The sequence below is a fragment of the Gavia stellata genome, chromosome 21, assembly GCF_030936135.1.
Source record: "Gavia stellata isolate bGavSte3 chromosome 21, bGavSte3.hap2, whole genome shotgun sequence".
Taxonomy (NCBI): Eukaryota; Metazoa; Chordata; class Aves; order Gaviiformes; family Gaviidae; genus Gavia; species Gavia stellata.
In genome coordinates this window covers 7,533,983-7,555,160 of record NC_082614.1, presented here as the reverse complement: position 1 = coordinate 7,555,160, position 21,178 = coordinate 7,533,983, and the positions used below count along the sequence as shown (strand labels likewise).

Sequence of the window (21,178 nt, the reverse complement as noted above, 5' to 3'; positions counted from 1 at the left end):
TTATTAATATTATTATTATATATTATATATAATATATAATATATAGTACATTATAATATTATTATATCTTAATGTTATTAATAATATTATTATTATTTATTAATAACATAAACCCACATGTTATGGTGTTGTCTTTGTTGGAGTTGACAAGCCACACTCTTTCTTCCCATCAAACAACATCAGATCCACCCCTCAAACCTGTAATTTTGTAACTACATACTTCAGAAATAACTTTTTGGTTGTGTAGAAATATGCACAAGCTCTTTCTACTGCTTTATTCTTTTTTTCTTTTTATGTAACAGGTTGGTTGTTGGAGCCAGCTGTATCCTTTGAAAAAGCTGTGATGATTTATGATTATAAGCAGCATAGCTGTCTTTCCTGTGAAAGCTCAATTTTAAGAATTCCTTTGCTGATGCTCTGTAGTTGAGTTGGTAATAGAATAGTAATACTTTTCTATGCAGTAGCATCATGGGAATTAAGGTCAGCTGAGGATAAATCCTCAGGATCTTAAAAACAATCTTATCTATGAGGAAAATATTCTAAGGCTTTGAGGTTTTATTCTATGCAGCAAAAGCAAGCTAAAGATGTTGTCTGTGTGAGGAGAACTTGATATCTCTAGGTAAAAAGCCCACTGAGTATACTACCCTTTCATACTGGATTTGTATGAAATTATTTTTTATATTTAACTTAACTGATGCTTCACTAGATGTTTCACTTGAGTGTGCTGGTTTTCTAACAGGCATTGGATTGGACACTACAGTCATGATGAGAAGTATCCCACTTCGTGGGTTTGATCAGGTGAGTATGGAATATCTTACATCTCCTTATATATTAAATATATTAAAAAGTGTATTTGATTATTTTTGTTTCCTAAATAAAAAGTGTTATTGGCTTCTCCAAACAATTCCTAGTACGTGCTTTCTGAAGAGAAACTAAATAAATATTAGCTCTTGTTCTTCTGTCATATCTCTTGATACTGTACTCAGAAAAGTAATTTTTTTTTTTCCTTCTGCTTAATTGAAAACAAGATTGAAAAGGTTGGGAAGCAGGGGAGGGATTTATGCCACTGCTAAAAACGCTAGACAATCTCTTTAAAATAATCCTGAATTTCTAGGAGTTACAGATAATAATTTTTACAATAAATTATGGGACTTAACATGAAGTAGTTCGATGTGGAGTTCATTATGATGAATATAAATAAATCACTAAGCTGAAAGTTTGTAATGACATAGGAATTGGAAATTTCAACTTTCAAAACAGTGGCAGTTATAACTAGGTAAAAAAAAATACAGTAATTTCAGTGGAACTATCAACCCTGAGTAGGAGAAAATTAAAAGCAGAAACTTTCAGGCAGGGAAATTTAAAGAGAAAAAACTGTGTTTCAAAATTGGAAAGATTTTGAGGAGTTTTATTTAAAAGTATAAGTGGTCGTGATTGTGCTGACAAAACAGAAAACAGTTTTGGCCAGAAAACCATTTCTGTATAAAGAGAACAAAAGCAATTAGAAATAACAATGAGAAAAGACCACAACAATAACAAAAAAAAAGGTTTTATATTGGATTTGTGTAAAAAGTATAACTGCTTAAAGAAGCAATAGAAGGTAGTATAGCATGTTTAGACTAAAGACAAGTTACTGGATCCAGTAAAGCTGTTACTTGGATTTGAGTTTATAGCCTCTTTTCTACAGATTAGATGATCTCTTTGATGGCCTGGTAGTCCTTTTGGTCTCTAGATCTGTAGGGAGAGTATGTTAAAAGTGATTATGAATCTTCTGTCCCTGCAAGATTTGATGCTAACACTACTTTGAAGGAGAAGTTTCGGTAGTGTTCGTAGAACAGTGAGAGAGTTTTGGGTTTTCACTCACACATGCAGGGAACTTTTTCTTTGAAGCTTCCAACAAATTTTTTCTCACGCAAATAACTTCGGAAAATGCAAGCCTTAAGAATGAAGGCTGTGTTGTGTTAATCCCTTGAAAATGGTGTCTTCAGAATGGGAATGAATGCACGTTAACTTAATTATTCCTGGTATCATGAATTAGGATTTTTTTTTTTTTAATGCTTAATTGCAATAGTGCAAAACATTTACAGGCGAAAGTTGATGGAAGAGTGATAGAACTATAGACTTGTTTTTAAGAACTTCTTTGCACACACACAGTGTGTAGGAAAATTATTTTCATGTGTAACAGCACAGTTTTTGAGGAGGGAGTATTGCTGTTAGAAGCAGCAGTGACAAGTACCACTGCAGGTAGTGACAGCTCCTGGTTGCATGCCAGCCACTCCCACTTTGAAGTGGCTTCCTTAAAACTAGTGGTATGTGTACAAGAGATTGCAAAACATTGTATAAGAATGTGTCTTGGGATTTGCACTCATCATTGAAGAACCCTACACCTGTAACAGCATGAGATCTGAGAAAGCAGAGAGTAGTGTTAAGAGTGTGTGTGTGGCACTTCATAAAACACTTACAGTAGGGCTTTCTCTGAGAACTTGATCCTTTGTAGGCAGGAAGATCACAATGGACATTGCAAAATTAAGAAAGTATTAATAGAGATAAATAATTATGTTCAGTCTGTAGCCGCATTGAGTCTGATGGAAACTGGTTAGTGAGTTATCATGTTTCTGAAGAGATAGAACCCTGCTGTTGCCTTCATATTAGTTGATATCAACTTAGAAAATAAAGTTTTGTAAGCCAAGAACTTGGATGTAGTTTTTCTGTGTGAGTGCTTTTCTGATAATATTCTTTAAGTAATAAATGTATTCTTTGACAAAGTGCAACCAGAATTACTGCAGTCAAGAGCAATGACATCTTTGGATAAACCTGTCCATGTAACACTTCACGACTTGACTGTGGTGTGGCATTATTTCAAAGAGGTTCTTAGGACAAAAGCATTATTTCCTTTTTGTAGTAGAACTTTCCAGGAAACCTTAGTGATTCATAGTCATCACAGAGAAATTACAGGTGTCATGGCAAAGGGAAATATTTTTCTTCCTTAACTTTATGAAAGTATTTAATTCTCATCAAGCTACCAGAAAATGGTAATTATTGTAATGTTAAATTGAATATGCTTTAGATGCTATTTTTCTATAAGCATCAAATGATTTAAAAGCAACCATTTTATTCATATACTGTTTTACTTTTTTTGAAAATAATTTGAATGTTGAGATGCAGATGCCTCTTGGAATGGAGTTGCAGGTCACAGTAGCTCAATAAATTATCATGTGTTGACAATGCATAGTAACTAAGTGACAAAGAATGTTCGAAATGCAGTGTATCTACTGGATTCTCATGAAGACAGCTGAAGAAGGGTTTTACATTAAAAAGGTGATATATCTAAGAATAAATGTGGTTTTTTTTCCCCTACTCAACAGCAAATGGCATCTTTAGTAACTGAGCACATGGAATCTTACGGCACAAAATTTTTAAAGAGATGTTTCCCAACCAAAGTTGAAAAATTGGAGAGCAACAGATTGCAAGTCACCTGGAAAAATACTGACCTGGGCACAGAAGAAACAGATTTCTTTGACACAGTGATGTGGGCAATAGGTAAATTTGATTATCTTAACATTTATTTGCATTGCTTTCCTTTCTGAAAATGAAGTCCTCTCATCATATTGTAAGGGGCCAAACAGTGTCCTCCTTTTTTTTTTTATATTAAATATTTAGTCACCTAAACATTGATAGTTATTTAATTCTTTTCTTGCATGCCTGACTTGTTCACTTACAGTCTAAAACCACATGAAAGTTACAGTGAATGGAAGAAATCTGTGGTAACTACTTTTGCGTGAGCTGCAATAAATGGGAGACCATTTAGTCTTCCTCACATTTACTAGAGCGTGAGAGCATGAATTCCAGCAACCTCTGTGGTGCAGGTAGAGTTCTCTAAGTCCGTACTCTTGACTTATTCATGAAGCTATTCACTGCAAGTTCCTATTTATCCTGTTCAAGAGGCTACCATTTCTTCTCGGAATTTTTCTAAACTGTGCTGCTTAAGTTTGTTACTGCAGCCATCATCCAATTCAGAGAAAGAAATAATTGTCCCTAAAAATCTGAGCTCATTGCAGGGAACCTTGGAATTTTAGAGCTTTTCGAAATCTGTTTAGAAACTAAACAGAAATCTATTTAGAAACTTCCACGTATCTCAGACTCCTTGGAAATGACATATGATGCCTAATTCAGAGTAAATCAGTTTAAAAGAATTTTTTGACAAATAGCTATAAGCATAATCACCAGAAATGGGAATTAAATCTGTTTTTTGCCTCCTTTGAGTCAAATGCTACTTCTCGTAAGGATTAACACATTAAGTGATGTATGATACAAGGGTCCAGCCCACAGGAACAAAAATACTCTTTCTGCATTGCCTCCCCAAGCCGCTCATTTGTTACTGTTTTGAGTTGGCCCTCAGTTGCTATATTGGTTCAGATGGACTGCAAGCCCTCCAGAATAAGACACCTCTTGTCTGCTGTGCTCATAAAGCTTTGTGGATATCTAAAATTCTAGATAAATAATGGGTGGCTAAAGGTAGCAGTGTATTTGGCAAGCAGATGGTATCTGGTGAATGAAGTAAATAGGCTTAAACTTACTGCCCAATAAATCTGATTTGGTGCTGTTCTTGTTATCTGACACTACTGTTTTAGAGTAGTGGGGAAGCATTACTCTTTCATTTGTTGATAACAGATAAAGTTAAATTCTTGTATTCATAGAATAGATCCATTACAGGAAACAGGAACATTTACAGCATTTTGTATTTTGCCCAGTGGACTAAATCTGTTGTCCTGTTGTTCCTTTCCCCTGGTTAAGTCAGCTTTATATTTTCCTGATACCCCAGAGAGCAGGTTGTGTGTTGTGACAAAACGTTTTATTTCACTTACTGTGATTACTATTCTCTCAGAAGTGCAATGGGCTTCTATAAATTGTGGAAACAGCCTATAATAATGGATTATGCTCACCAGAACCAACCAAAGACATTAGTGCTTGCCAAGGGCAAAAAAGGTCATGCTATCTGGAGATGTGACAATCCTGAAAACTGTAGAATAATATTCATGAGGTGAGATGAAAATGTTTCCAAAAAGTGGGTTTCTAAATGCTGTATTTGACTTTTCTCAAGTTTTCTGGTAAAAGTACACTGAGGTGGAGTTACACCTGTGAAATGTCAGGTCAATTTGTTTACTTTTGGCACACATGGAAAAAAGAGCTATTAAATTGAAATAATTAGAAAAAAAAATCTTGGTTTAGTATTAATTATCATGGAATAAGGTTGCATGATATACTATTGCAACTCAGTAGTAATGTGACTCCACTCATTGTTTTGATAGAGAGGAACTACATGTATTATAATCTTTGTCATAGATTTGAGTTTCAATCCATATTTAGAAACTGCAAAATGAACAGTTTGAGGGTTTGGGTTTTTTGTGTTGACTTTTTTTTTAGTGTTCAAATTGGCACTCCACCCTTAAGGATTAAACACATTAACAGTTAAAGCTGGTTAATTGATGTGCAGTCGGTATGATTCATTGTTTTGCTCTGTATCAACACACCCACACCAGGTGTCTCAGATAATAGGCTGGGAAGCTTGGTAGTGTTGAGGATTTCCTGTCTGCAGATGTGCCAGTTACAATACTGATTGAAGAAAGTCAGCTTGTAGAGTTAGTTAAAAGCAGCCACTATTATTAACTAATTGTAGCCTGAATTGTAGTAGAAATTTCCTTATATTTTTGTAAGCACATCGTGGAATTTTAGTAGGATTTTATGAATAATATTAAAAATATTTACTGAGAGTGGGACATAGTTTGAGTTTGGTAAGATACAGTATTAGCGCTTAATGTAGGCCCTTTGAAAAAAATTTTACGTTGTGTTTCTATGAAGAGCTTTGTTTATCTTTTGGAATGTGTAATTTTCTGCTTGTATGGGTAAGTCAATAAAAGCAGGCACAATGCTCTTTGCTTTTCTAGCAGCTTTTTTGAACCAGTCAAAATATTTGAGGCAAAAAAAAAAAAAATCTCATTTTGATACCTTTTAGTGTAATTTAAAGGTTTCAATCCAAAGCTATTGTAGGTAACTGTTATGAGCATGTGTTACCTATGCTGTTATATTCCAGATCAGTGAAACAGCTCTTACTTGACCTTTATTTGATTCTGCCTCTCTAGTCCTGTAATGTCCTTCTGTCTTCTACTAGTGGTCTGTCTTCTGCTTCTGTGAGAATTCTCCTGAAATTATAAGCTTCTGACATTTTTTTTTTTCCATTCAATATGGAACCCATAAACTTTTAATATTATATAGTATTCCCCCTGCCCTTAAAGACACACAAAAAATATGTTAGGTGCCTAATATACCTGAGCTACAAAGCAATGGTAAGTGTGTGCATGTACAGATTGAACATAGGGTCTTCATCCAAAGAAAAGGGTAGGGATTGACACCTTTATAAACAGATGCAACTGCTGAGCTGCAGGGCAAAGTTGCAGGAGATCAGGCTTTGTAGAGTGGGTTTGTTTCAGCTATTGGAGGACTGAAACCTGTGGATTGAATGCTGCAGTTGCAACACAGCTAATACATAAAAGGAATTGGCGAGTAGTATTTCCATTTGAATTTGCAATAGATGGCAAAAGGTCACTGCTGTAACTGAAATTTGATTATTCACAAAGTCCTTAGAAAAGATACTGAGTTACTACATATCTAATGGGGTCTTACTGTGTAGCGGAGCAACACTGAATTGATGATTAAACAAAGCAGGTGTTTACAAAATATCCTAGAATTAGTTTGACAGAGAAAGCGAGGTAGTGTGCTAGTAAATTGTTAACAGGAAGAGCGATGACCAGCAACAGATTTTAAGTTTAGCTTTACAAAAAGAGTTTTCTCCCTGATGAGAGCAGTGGAAGAACCATTCTCAAGTTCCTTTGCACTCATAAGATTAGAGGAAAGCCACTGTGTCTTTCAAATAATATCATCTTTGCTATAAAATGGAATTATATCTTTAGCTCAATGGAAAGCTGAACAGGTATTGGGTGTTGCACATCATGTGCTATCAAGCATATTGTCCTTTGTGTCAGAGTGGATGCTTGGGAGAATTATTTTGTAGTGCCGTAAAATAAGATCCTTGCTGTTCAATATCAAGAAAGGGTTAAGTACACAACATTTTTTTTTTATAGTAGTTTTCTTCAAGTCTTACAACCAAAGCAGTTTGGATTAACTAAGAAAACAGAAATTTTGTTTGGAGATTTTCTTTGAAAAGTCCCAGATGGTAAAATATTGCTGTGATCTTCTGTGAGCGTATCTCAACCAGCCCCTATAGAAAAGGGGATGGGCTTTAGATTCGTCTTTGCAAACAAAATCTTGCCATCCAGTTTTTAACCTTTGAACTATTCAGTGAAAAATAATGCACCTTCGTTGATCTCAGACAACTGTTAGTGCTAATGTGATGTGGTTTGCTGAGGCTCTGGGTCTTTGTTCTGAAATTCCCGTGTCTCTTTCTCATTAATTTTAATTAATTAGTGTCTTGGTAAGATGTGGTTTCTGCAGTCCTAATGAAAATTGCCATTCCCATTACATCAGCCAGTGCTTTTAGGTTTTTTCCCAATATCTAGTTTCAATGACATTCAGTCAGACTTTATTCAACAGGGCCATTTTTATTGTGCTAGTAATATGTTTGCATTGAAAGAGGGCTGGATGGTACTTCTTCCTTCTTTTGTTTAACCCATCCATAAACTTTGAGTGTAACTCTTATTTTATGCTACTTATTTTACCAGCTTCTAACTACAAAAATCACTTCTTCACGTTGAGGAAAAGTTAGATGCTAGGCTATGTCTCTGATCTGCATGTGAGAGAACATTTTAGATTCAGAACTATAAGGTGCTATTTGAGTTGGTAGGTGATGTCTAGCCTTTACCTGAATGGTGGTATAAATAAATTTAAAAAAGGTGGAAAATGCTCCGAAGTAATTTCATTAAACCAGTATTATTACTGTGACATTTTCTGCAGAATACAGGTTCTGTTCACCCGTAAGTGTCTAGGAGATTGAAGCCAATGACCTCACTTGGGAATGGTGATTGGGTGCTGGTTTTTGAGACTGCAGAGCCATCCTTTCAGGGTGTAGAAAACCTTTGGTTAAAGCAAGCTTAGTGTGGGAGAATTAATGTAAAGGTGAACTATAGCTTTCTTCTCAGAAAATGTTTGCAGACCACTTTACCTTGTACAGGGCCTTGAGAACAAAACAAACAGAATTGTTAGAAGTCCCATGCTGTAAGGTTTTCATTTGTTGTTGTTTGGATAGGACCAAAGCCGCATGTCTCCTGATGCAAGTAACTTCAGATGTACGGTGGATGGTGACGGCCAGGTGTTTACTGATTGCACCATGGCTGCCACAAGCTTTCTGCGGAGATGACTTCTCTGTGTAATAAGTGTTACTAGTCAATGCTACAAGAGATAGTACAGCTTAGTAGACTTGGCAAAGAACCAGTTACTGCCCTACCACTGACTAAGGGTCAGGTTTTTTTCAAATTGTGGCAGGCATGCTGAAAGTTTGAGTAATGAATGAAATGTTCAAAAACATCCTTGTAAAATTGGTGCATGCTGCTATCAGTGTGGTAAGGGTTCTGAATTTTTTTTTACCTTAGTTAATCTTACTGTAGTCAATATTCTCTTGTAATCTGAACATTAGTTACACTGAATTGGTCTTTATTAGTCATTATCAGCTGGTTGTGTTCTAGTGAACACCTTGTGGTTTTGAGGAGGGATTTTAAGGAGGAAATGGTAGTGGTCTTGAAACTAATTTGGGGAGTGTGTCAGGCACCCAGAACAAGATGAGGGAGAGTACCAAGACTGGGAACACAGATGAGATTTTGATTAAGGTCAAACTGAGGTTGGATTGGGTAAAGTTATGAAGTGATGTGTCAAAATGCCAATGTATAGAGAAGAAGTGGAGAAGACTATTGGGCTTAAGTTTTATGCCAGAAGAACCATCCTGTCACCCTGCAGTATCCTCACAGTGGCCACAGTGATACACTGCAGTATCATGCCTGATAATAAAAAGCTTGGTTGGCTCTAGTTTGGATTTTTCAAACAGACATTCCAGATCCTGTGATTATGAAACTGCAGAACCACCATTATAAAATTCTGCTGTCAGCTGCACCTTTATCACCCTGGGAAATCTTACTGCATGCAAGAGTACGCTATCACTCATTTACTGCTGCTACTTACTTGATTATGCCTATTCCTGTGGTTTCTTCTCAGTTTAGCTGCTTCAGTCTCCGCTGTTGAAGGTGCTGCACCTAAAGGTCACAGCTGCCTGATATTGCCTTCACCTTATTTTGTGCACAAGCATGATTACCAGAGCCCTTCAGCAGATGATGGGACAGAAACGCCACATCACAATATAACCAGCCTAGCACGTATCTGAGATGGATGCTTTAACCAGTCTCTTGTCACTCTCTGTAGCTAAGCTGGCTGGCAGCCCCCTTAGGAAGCCATGTTATTAGATTTTACAAAAACAGATCAAAAAGCTCTTTTTTCTTTTAAAGTTAAAAGTGAATGTGAGCAGGCCCTGAAAGCAGGGATCTGCCTGGTTTTCACAGCTATGTGGTTATTGTATGGGTCTATTAAAGATGAGATTATGATGTGGTATTAAAAGCGCGGGAGGCAGGTAACCTTTTTAAGGGTCAGATTTGAATTGGCACCTTTCTTCTAGATGTCTGACATAATATCTTGCTGTTTCAAATAAAAGCTAAATCTAGTCTTGTGTCTTACACAATCATCGACTCCTTGTTCTGTGGTGGTTCCAGGGCAGTGGACATCTTCAAACTAAAAGCACAGGTACTGGCCTTAGGAGGGGGGGGCATATCTGTGTTGTGTGCCTGGTAGGATTTGGTATAGTTTTGTATTGCTCTCTGGATCTTAGAAATAAGCTGTAAACACATGCTTTCTTGAAGCTGTAAATGTAAAAAACTTATGAGTTATGGGTATGAAACATGTCCTTCTGATCTGATACTCCTGAGAAATGGTGAGAACTGATTCTATAATAAAAGTAAGTGAATGTTGGGAAATATCAGAATTTCCTGAATTTCACATTAAAACTTACCAAGACACATTGGATAGTCATGAGTCTAAGCTACTGAATTTGAGGTGAAGCAAGATCAGTAAGTGTAATTCTGGCTTATGGAGGGGAGCCAGCATGGGGCTAAACGCCAATAAAGCTTCAGTTCAGTTTTTTAAAGTTTTGGTTTTGCTTTCAGAAATAATATTTAGGCAGTAAAGTTAAGAGAGAAATTTCACTGTGAGTAGCAACACATTTTTTGTAACTCTTAGCTATTAATACCAAGCCGTACGCATGTTAAAATAGACTGGAATCGAAAGGTTAAGTGTTATCCTGCAGATTTGATAAACTCAGCTGTTGTTGTCACAGGTCTTTAAATGACTCTATTGACAGTTTTTCTTTTTTTCCTCTTCCAGTGTCTGCCATTGCGTGCTAAGCTTTCTTTTGGCTCTGCCTGGCAGGAAAAAGGGGAAACTAGAAAACCCCATTAGTTGTCCATTTGCAGAATATCCAGGCTTTACTCTCAATACACAAAGAAATACAACAGTAGGAAGTTGTTTCACATCCGAGCCAAGATAAGGTCCTGGAGGTTTATTATTTTTGTTGCCTGATAGCATCAGGACTGGGGAGCAGGGGGCAGAGAAGGAACAGCAGATCAGCATCCCATGGGGACAACAGAAGGGAAGACAGACAGATAGCCAAGTGCCGACAGCTTCAGTCAGTACTCCCAGAGGAAGTGTTGGTTTCACCAGATGAAATTAATACACAGAAGTCTTTACAGAGGCATTCAGATGTGACATTGTTTGGGGGGCCTGGCTATATGTCAGATGTATAAAGCAGTGAATCATATGTTTACATATAATTAGGTCTGTATTGACAAGCCAGGTTTTCCTTTTGTTTAATAATTTCCTACATTAACATCAAAGACTTGTTTTTATAATAAAAACACATTTCCCTTTTTGTTTTGCTTTGCTATAGCTCTGCATTAACATCAAACACAAAATCATGACCTATATATGTAGATGTAGATATATCCATATTCATTTATAGCCTGTAAAAATGGATACAATGTTATAAAATTTCCTTCATTTGGATATGTTCAGGTAATCTTTTCTATGTGATCCTATGTGTCTCTACAAATTTTGGGAGTACCTGATAATTCCACTATTTAACCTTCAAATACATTTGAAAAATTGGATAGGATTTAAGATTCCAATTTCTAGGTCAGGAATTGCTTTGTTAGATACTCTGTAAAAAGCTCAGTGTAATGTTATCAAGACTTAGGTGGTCTAAATGGTAGCTGTGCAGAAAACACTACAAAAATATTTTTTAAAGATGAGAGAATTTAAAATAGTTGGAAGAGGAAGCTGTAATAAAATGTAGGCTTGGTAGAATTTGCCTCATTTGGTTTTAAATACATTTAAAAGTGTTTCTGAACTCTAGGAATATTGTTTCTAAACTCTACAGAAATAGCTCAAATACAGGGTTTGAGCTAAATAACTTGGCATTAAGGACTTGAGAGCAAAGTTGGTAAACTTTTTCATCCAAGCTAAGGGAACTAAAAAAGCTTTAAAATCAGTGTATCAGATAACAAGAAAAGAGGACTTCAGGAATGTTTAACATTGAACAGCATTATTAATAATTTTTATCCACAAGTGTGCACAGCAGGCTGGTTGTTAGTATTGAGTGCCATTCAGTTTAGTGTTTATTGGAAATTTTTAGTGTAGCAGTTGCTTAGTTATTATATGTATATTCACGCTACATTAGGAAACTGAAGTTAGAATGTGCAATAAATATTAAACCATTTGTTTTTTGCACTTTTTGCAGTGGATGTTGTCCTGCACATTTTTAAAGGATAACTTTCTCTGAAATAGTCTGAGCAAAGGCAATAGTAATAGAGCTCCTGTCACAAAGAAATTAATATCCATACTTTCCACCCTTACAGCTTTCTCAGTATGAGATAAGTTTTGTCGTGTTTTTACTTGGACTATAAGATAGCACAAAGTTCTTGGAAACCCACGGTGGAGGGTGCCAGCTTTTTAGATTAACACTGCTAAAGTTTTCCAATAGTTTTTATTTTAATTTCTTTTTTTTTTTCCTTAAGGCCGAGCCCCTGACACTGAAACTCTCAATTTGGAGACAGTTGGAGTGAAAACTAATTCTGAAACTGGAAAGATCATTGTTGATGCCAATGAAACTACTTCTGTTCCTCACATTTATGCAGTTGGAGACATAACAGAGGTACTGAGTCTATATAAACTATTTTACAATAACAGGAAGCCAACTTTGTTCCTGACTAATAACTAGTCCCCAGATGTCGTCATGCTCTAGCATATATCTTAGTGTTTTGCTGTTTTTCATTTTGCAGAGCTGTAGTGTTTATGCCAGCCACCTGGGTCAGTAATTTCCTTCACATGGATCTTGTGAAGTATCTCAGCATTAGCGATTATTACTGATGTTTATCAGGGAATGCATCATTGGTCAGAGGTTAATAATAATGTCTTTATCACTTCAATTATCTTTTCTAATAATGTTTTTATCACTTCAGACATATGACTTCATGTTGCCTGTGAATGCTGAGTGAAAGCAGTTCTTACCTTCTGGAGTTGAATACACTTTCTGGGAATGACCGTGACAAGTTCTATAATTACATTTCTAGTATTTTGGGGTTTAATTGAGATTAGTCACAAGACAGCATTTCTGCTCCCCAACACAAAATGCTTCTGACAAAAGTATCTTCCTCTAGAATACGAAAAAGTCATTGTTGAAAATACTAAATGCATTTGACTTCTGTTCATGATTTTTGAATGATTATGCCAAGTAAATATAAGGTGGTTTTTTGTTTGTTTGTTTTTTGAAGGAGGGGACATTATAACTTAAGCAAAATAGTTTACTTATTACAGATGCAAAACCGGAATTCTGTGGCCTTAATCTAGTGCTATTGATAATCTACAGTTATCTATGACAAGAATATCTTGTCTTGATCAAAGTGCACTCAAATGCTTTCAGTCCCTCAATTTTCAGTTTACAGAAGAACTCGAAGTATCTACTGTAAGTTGGGTATCTTCAAATATGTTGTCTTTGTAAAACATAATGCTTATCTGGATTCTGAATTGTACAGTTACAGGAGGATGTTTTCATCAGCTACCTGCTGTTCCTGAAGAACTTGGGTAATATGCAGAATATAGAGGCTGGGCATTGCAAGATATAGAATTCTCTCAGCTGTTGTTGAGCTTAATGGAATTGAGCACATGCCTTCCTATCAAGATTGGTTTTGATAAAGTGAAGGTATCTGTTTTAAAAGTCTGGTAAATCTAAATACTGTAGCAATATCCAAACACCATCTACAGTATAATTTGAGAAACCTTTAATATATTTCTCATTCTGCCATGTTTAAAATCTTTTAAAGGTCTCTCAAATTTATAAACCCTACAGGTGCTCTGAGTTTTTTAAGAGATGTAACAGGTTACATAATGTCTTGGGAATAAGCCTGCAGTGCAAATCTCTGACTGGACGCTGGACCTGCCAGAGACACTTAAATCTCATAAATCTGCTGACCATTCCTGACCTCTTCCCCTCTGTGTAGACATGTGTTTCTTCCTGTCTGTCTCCATCTTCATGTGAATGACTTGCCATTTCCTTTTAAACCGTGTTAAAACTCTTTCCTGCTCAGCTATTTCTCCTTTTTTTTTTTTTTTTTTTCTTACTTTCCACAGCTTCTCTGTCCTGTCCAGTCACTTGGAGCTTTGGGATTATGTACAGTTCCTCTCCTTTCTTCTCACTTCACATACAGGTTCCCTCTGTACTTGTCACTTCTTGCTTTGGGATGTTTCCTGAAGTCCTCTTTCTGCTCACAATGACCTCCTACACCTGCTATTCCCTCATATATGCCTTGGTTGGGCCTCCTGCTTTCCAAACTTTTCTTTTTAATTTCATCCAAGAAGCAGTTGTTAGACGCAATGCTGGCACGGCCTTAGATTCTGTTGCTCATTTTGCTGCCAATCTGCAGTGTTATTTTGGGCAAGTAATTTCCTTTTGGGTGCTTTTTGTCTTCTGCCCTTTGAGGATTTAGTTAAGTAAGAAATATAAAGTTGGAGGCAGGATGCTCTCCTCTTTCCTACTCTGGATCTAAAAAATCAGGTCTTCATTTATTTGTCATTTTCATTTTGTTGTTAAAACTTGGATTTCCCTTTCCTGCTTTTGTCCTTATTAGTGGAGATTTTTGAACTTGAGTTTTGAACAGGCACTTCTCAATGTAAGTGTTAAAAACAGTTTTATACCGTGTCCAGTGTACAATTGGGGAAAAATTGAAAAGTTAAATCAGTGCTCTGTAGAAATATTCTCTTAAGCTTTTATCTGCATATGGGCTCAATATAGGGAATTAAAGAAATCACAGTATAGTACTCACGCATTTATAGAGTTTAAAGATAGAAGGAACTATTGCCATTATCTTATCCAACTCCAGTACAATGTGAGCCATGTAATTCCACTTGCTAAGCAATAAAGTTTATTTTATTTGAATACTTAAATTAATTTTGTCCTTTTTTAAAGCAGAATTAATTTAGATAATAAATTTCATTGGCATGGGAACCAACAGTGAAAGAAAGTTCTGTGTTGGTGCACATCTCAAAGAATACACACAGAAGAATCAAGTGCATCCTGCTAAGAACCACAAAGCTGTAGAGCTTGGTGTGTGATACTTTCTGGGTGAGACCTACCAAAAGAGCACAGGAAGGGAAATCATGTTTCCTGTGAATGAGCATCAATGATCCCTAATATTGCTTATAAGAATAAGATTTTTTTTCTCCAGTGTTCCTGCTCAGGATTTCTCTTTGCTCTGCTCTCTCCCTGTCAGAGTCTCTTTGCTACCATGAAGTGCTATTCCACATACCTTTGCAATTAGTTCTCAAGCCCTCCTCCTCCCTCCTTTACTCTGCCACACTGAATAGACACTAAATTGCTACTAAATAGCAGAACTACTTTTTTGTTGTTTTAATTCAGTTCCCCGGGCTGGAAGGGGAGTGATAGAGGGGAAAGGCAAGTTTCCTGATACGCTCAGAATGACTGTTTTCATTTGGGAGTCGTACCCAGCTGGCACAAATGGGAAACTATGTGTGCATGGGTGTCTTGTTGCACCCTTGTATGGCAAATGGAATCCTAATGTTATCCAAGCTGTTCATTTGGAGACAAGGGGAAAAAAAACTTTCCAGAGGTCAGTCAGTTTGCCCTCAAAAGAAGTTTTTCAAGCTATGGCAAAATACTGTTTTCAACTGAGAGGTGAAATTGCATTTAGGCATTTTCATCTTCTGTAATCAGGATGAGGAAGATCAAGGTGGAATTTTAGTTTGCATTTTTTTTCAGTGCTGATATAAACTCTCTGTGTTAAAATTCTTCCTCCAGTAGTATTCTTGTTGAAAAGCATGGCACACACTATAAAGAAGTTCTCTCAGAAGGAGGTTTATCATATGGTCATGCTGCTATACATCTGTCATACTTCAAAAGGTGTTATAACAAAGATGTGTAGAGAAAGTGGAATGTACAGTATGTTGCTTTGAATAGAAATAAGACAAAAAAGAGTTGTGTTAGAACAAATACACATTACTTCAAAGCTTTTTAAACTCTCTTAGGAGCCATCTCGTTTAAACGTATAATACATTGGAGGATTCTTATGAACAATTCGTATCCATAATAATCAGCAGAGTAGTTCTACACATGACTGCAAAGTGAATGTTCATTTCAAATATTTACCAAGGAAGGTCTTTAAGTCATTGTTTATGAGAAATTGGGCTTTATCTGCATGGATGTTTTAGTAATTAGTTGGGGTTTATGGAATGCAGGCAGTGCTTTCACAATTTTATCTCTTGTTCCAATCTTCTATTCATTTCTGGAATGCCAAAACAACATCTGTATTTCCTGCTACAGAAATGATTGGCAGCCATGTTTCAGGCAAATGTGTATAAGAAAAAACAAATGGCAAATTTCATCTGGTAAATGACATTTACAGACTTGAAAGTCAAATGCTCAATATGAAAAACCACAGCTTGATGGATCTTAGGAGGAAAAAAGGGATAGACTTGCAGTTTTGTGATTTGTCACGAGCTATGGGGAAAAATAGGTTAGTCTTCATTAACAATTAGAATTGTAGTTTCTGTTATCAGGTTAGACATAATGTTGTTTCAGTTTGGCTTTTTGCAATGGAAGTTTTAACTTAAGTGGTTATTATTACAGATAAAAGCATAAATGCACATTAATATGCAGATAATTTATATGGTATGTGTACTGAAGTAAATGGTAGCTAATACCATGTACAGAATCTATCTAACAACATACAGAAAAGATAAGCTGGGAAAGAGGAATGGATTTCAGTAAGTGCTAAAAAACTTCAGGATAATGAAAAAAAGATTGAAAAACTTGAATGTGTGTGGCGGGGAATCCTTATTTTATTTTCTGCTGAAGACTGGTTTTGAGGGTTTATTGGATGACTACCTCCAAGTGGGGCTTTGCAGAAGTATGACATGTTGTATCTATATAGGACTCGTATGAATCAAACCTTCACATGTTTTATAAAGCATTCCATGTTGTCCCACAAAGGTGTTTTTCAGTTACAGCTTTCTTACGTCTCCACATCATTCCTTCTAGATTTGTGACATCTTTCCTCATCTCAGACAAGCATCTTGATGATACGTCTTGGATGAACTCTTAAATAATTTTTTTTACTAGATTTATGAAGTTTGTTAGATATTATTAACTTACATGGACTTTTCTTCCACGGACTTCAAAAAATTCCTTTGAAAATGCCTTACTTCAATTTGCAAAAACTTCCAGCTTCCTTAAAACTAGCACTGGAGTTCTGATGCTCAAGTGGTATTGCGTCAGCACTCAAAATTAGGGTTCCGGCACACTGCATAGTCCTGTTAGGATATAAAAAGTAGCCAGGATTCATGCCTTGAACTGGAGCCTGTCCTGGTCATATCCTGCTATCATTCCATTTCTTACTTGCAGGAAGTTAGCATTTGCCAATAGCAATCCTTTTCAAGTCCCTCTGTAATACCAGAGCCTGACAGTAGGACCAACTCAACCTATAGGTTGCAGTGCTAGCAAAATAGTGTTCCACTTGTCCGATCCAGGACCAACATAGGAAGTCAGTAATAGTGCCTCCAAATAGCTAAGTTTTGTGCCTGTGTTCTGTAAAAATGTGACAGACAACTTTTTAAAAAAGGTATGGTGTTATAAAAACACTGTTGCTTTATACTAGGCTTTTCCTGCTTTAAAAAGACCATCTGAAAAATTTCTTGATGACTTACTATGGAAAGAAAGGGGAAAGTGAATGGTTAGCATGGGAATATCCTCTGCTTTTTAAGAGGTGACATGATAAGATACAAGGTTTTGACACATTCATGGCATTTGTTCCCCCCCATTAAGACAGATATTAAACTCAGACTTGGACAGAAATTATTACTCCCTTCTGTATTTGGAGCCCTGGCTACTAGGCCAGAATTCCAAAGACTTGGCCTTCCTTTGACCATTGTCTCAGGAGAAATCCTTGGATGCTACTTCTCTCTTAGTTAAAACAAAGCTTTGTGCTGTCTTCTTAGGGCCGTCCTGAATTAACACCAACAGCAATAGCTGCAGGAAAACTGCTGGCTCAGCGTCTTTTTGGCCAGTCTTCAGAATTGATGGACTATGACAATGTGAGTTGTTATTTCTTTTTTCAATAATAAAACCCAAATCTTATGCTTTTTTTTTCCTTAAGAATTTTTAAAGGAATTGCATTGTGTCATCTGGAATCCAGCTTTGACAGTAGCCAAAGGAGATGTGTGTGACAGAGGTACACTTCTCAAGAGTGCAAAAGTGTCTCCCCTGTATCTGCCGGCCAGCTGCTTCATATGGTTCAACAGTAACACTTTCTGTTTCCTCGCAAGCAGGTACCTACTACAGTTTTCACTCCCTTGGAATATGGTTGTGTTGGACTGTCGGAAGAAGCGGCTGTGCAATGTTATGGATCAGATAATATTGAGGTATGAAAAAAATTTTTAATCTTATAGTTGGTATCAGAATTGCACTATGAAAAGACAGAATTTTCACTGTTGTATCAGGCAAAATTTTTGGTCCCCAAAATACTATGTTTGCAGTTAGGTAGTTGGTGTCTTCAGAAAAGCTCAGTACTTAAAAGCAGGTTACCTAGTGGACTTAAATTTATTGATAGGGTGTGACAGCTTAGTAAGTTATATTGTGCAGAATCATTAAACAATGGTTGTGTTCCTTTCAATTGTCAGAATTGCTGGTCGGGTTCTTTAGTCTAGCTGCTAAGTGTCTTTGTGGCTAAAATGTCTTGATATAATATGGCTGGGCATTGCATATTGAGGAAGAAATCTGTTATGGCATATATTCACACCCAGCCCTCTGATATGAGAAATGAAATTAAGGTACTCGTGATGAAGAAATTCACAATCACTATATAATAAGACAAAATTCAAACAAGTCACCCTTGAAAAGATATATTATGTTACTTTTATTCACTCATCAAAAAGACTGTCAGCATAGGACTTGGTAAGCTATGGAAATACAAAACACAATACTTTACTTCATGTCCAGTCAGTTATTAGTTTTGTCTTTTATGATTCTGAAACATAGTTTATACTTCAAAAATCTGTCCCAGAACTCTTACCTGGGTTTCTGGATGCTAGTGTCATCTAGAATTATACAAATTACTGTAAAGCAATTGTTCTCATCTGATTAAGGCAGACAATCGATGTGTGTGTGTGTCATAAGATGCTGATGTTATGCATGTATTGGAGAGCAAGTTCAGCTGACGGATTTAGCTTGGAGCCCCAGGCAAAATCATTAATGAAAAAACAAGCATTTACTATTCAGAATGTGAAAGTTACAGTTTGGGTTGTCTTGTGGTGTACATTATTATAGATATGGAAAGCTTCTTGGATTTCATTATTTTCAGTAAACAAGGTATTAAACTTTTGGGAGAAGCTTAAAGGAACAAAACTAAAATTTTTAATTTGGGGCAGTGGTTTGAGTAACTTGATTATTGATGTTTTTTTCAGTTTTGTTTTTAATCTAATGGTTCCCTAAGAAAGGTTTGTGTTAAGCTCTTACTGTGCTTTCTATATTTTTCTTTAAAATAATGAACAGGTTATAAATAAATAATTTTTTTTCTACAACATTATAAATATGTAGTAATAGTAGTCATTGTAATACTAAATAGCAGTTTTTGACATAATAGTACTTTCTAACATAAAATGTTATTGTTTTCCCTACCCAGGTATACCATGCATATTACAAACCTTTAGAGTTTACAGTGGCTGAAAGAGATGCAACTCGATGCTATATGAAAGTGAGTGTTGTGAGCTTTTATCTTGCTTTTAACTTAAAACAAGAGATATGGTACAGCCAGCTTTAAGGAGGACTGTTTGGCAAAAAAAACCTCTCAAGATGGATGAGATATTTTCTTGGTGACAGCCTGTTTCTCTAGTGTAACTTCAAATGTTTACTTCAAATGTTTAATATTCATTACATATCCCATTGCATCTTGAAATTGCTTTACAGATAGTAGCATTCTTCAGAGCTGACATTCTGCTGATTTGATACTATCTTTGAACTGCTCTTAAGGTCCTAAGAAATATTCCAAATTCCATAGAGATTAACCTCTGCTTCCCCCAGCAAAGTTCTTAACTAGTTATATGTAATATTTGAGTTGCCATCTCTTGAGGAAAGTATGCTACCTTCAAAAAAATTGAGCATAAGGCTTACAAAACTAGAGTAACTGTTCAGTCTTACTCATGAAAACAAAAACCTCCTGGTTTAGACTGAAGTGTTGGACTTGACATATGTCTTCTCTAGGAGAGCAATCCAGTTGCTTCAGTGTTGAAAAGTTTTTTGATGCACTTGCCCATATTAGAGCATCTTGGATAAGGTGTAGTGTTGGTACAATATAGCATAGTTTTCTTTTTCTTTCTTTTCTCCTCAATATCAGGGAACAATCTTTTTTGAATAAATGTAGTAACTTCTGTAGGTCCATCACAAATGATTATGTTGTTATTGTTGTGTTATGTAAGGAATATCCATTGCCAATAATTGCAACCAGTTTTTCTAACTATATTTTGTCACATCTGATTTGTGTAAGTGCCTTAGTAGCTTGCCGTAACTGTCCCAAGTATCAGTGCAACTAAGGTGATGCTACTTCTTTTTAGCTATTCCCTTTAAATAATGTCAATGAACATAAATATTTGAGGGTGAAGTAGTAGTAGTATAATAATTGTTGAATGATATTGAATATAGTCCTTACTAAACTCCCAAAACACATGAACAAACATTAAACTTGAGAGTTTCAAACTCTATTGCAAGAGGGTTTTTTCTTTAAAACTCCTCAATATTTAAAGTACCACATCAGGATTGCTGCTGTTCCTGGCATTCCTAATAAAAAAATCTAAGCCTTTACTGAATTGCATAACCGATTAGGTTAGTGATGATTTAATGCTTGATGGGAGGACACAGAGAGAGACTGACTTTCTTTTCATAATTATAAAGATGGTGTCCTTAAAGGAACTAAAAAGTTTTCATTAAGTTCTCTAATAAAAACTAAGTGTGCAGTGACTCAGGCCCTCCCAGATGCTTATTAACTCACCTTCATCTTTGGCTGCTTCCAAGGCTTGACTCCTTTTTAGGTTATGTGGCTGATATGGTAAATGTATCTCACCAAACATGCTGCTGTGTTTACTGACTGAGTCACAAAGGCACAAAATATCCTATAATTGGTAGTGGTCATCTTTGAAAATACAGCTTATTAGCTGCTGAGAATAACTGTACAGGCTTGGAGAATTGCTGAGGGGGCCATTCAGTGTCAAAATAACAATAGCCTGGTTACTAGACTACAGAAAGTATTTTGAGGATTTCATACAAATGACAAATAACAAAGTATTCAGTTTACCACAAATTATCATTGTCAGTGGCTCCCTGAAGTCTGAAAGAAATACACTAATAAAGCTTCGATTCAGGGAAGTGCTTAAGGACAAGCATAAGACCTATTGAAGTCAGTAAGACTTAAGCAAGTGCATAAGTTCTTGGCACACTGAGAATAAACAGCTGAACTAGGATCTCAAGGCACTTCAGTTTCATTTAATTCAACTTCATGCCTTATCTTTAAAT

General features: G+C 36.1%; 1 protein-coding gene across 1 annotated transcript in view; it reads left to right on the top strand.

Annotated features, from left to right (window-relative positions):
- Positions 1 to 21,178, top strand: part of TXNRD2 (thioredoxin reductase 2) — a 37,219-nt gene that overhangs the window by 10,475 nt on the left and 5,566 nt on the right. The window contains exons 9-15 of the mRNA XM_059827951.1: positions 303 to 322; positions 707 to 798; positions 3,366 to 3,540; positions 12,123 to 12,259; positions 17,614 to 17,709; positions 17,944 to 18,036; positions 19,296 to 19,367. Of these exons, the coding sequence (XP_059683934.1) occupies positions 303 to 322; positions 707 to 798; positions 3,366 to 3,540; positions 12,123 to 12,259; positions 17,614 to 17,709; positions 17,944 to 18,036; positions 19,296 to 19,367 (685 nt within the window). The remainder of the gene's footprint in view (positions 1 to 302; positions 323 to 706; positions 799 to 3,365; positions 3,541 to 12,122; positions 12,260 to 17,613; positions 17,710 to 17,943; positions 18,037 to 19,295; positions 19,368 to 21,178) is intronic.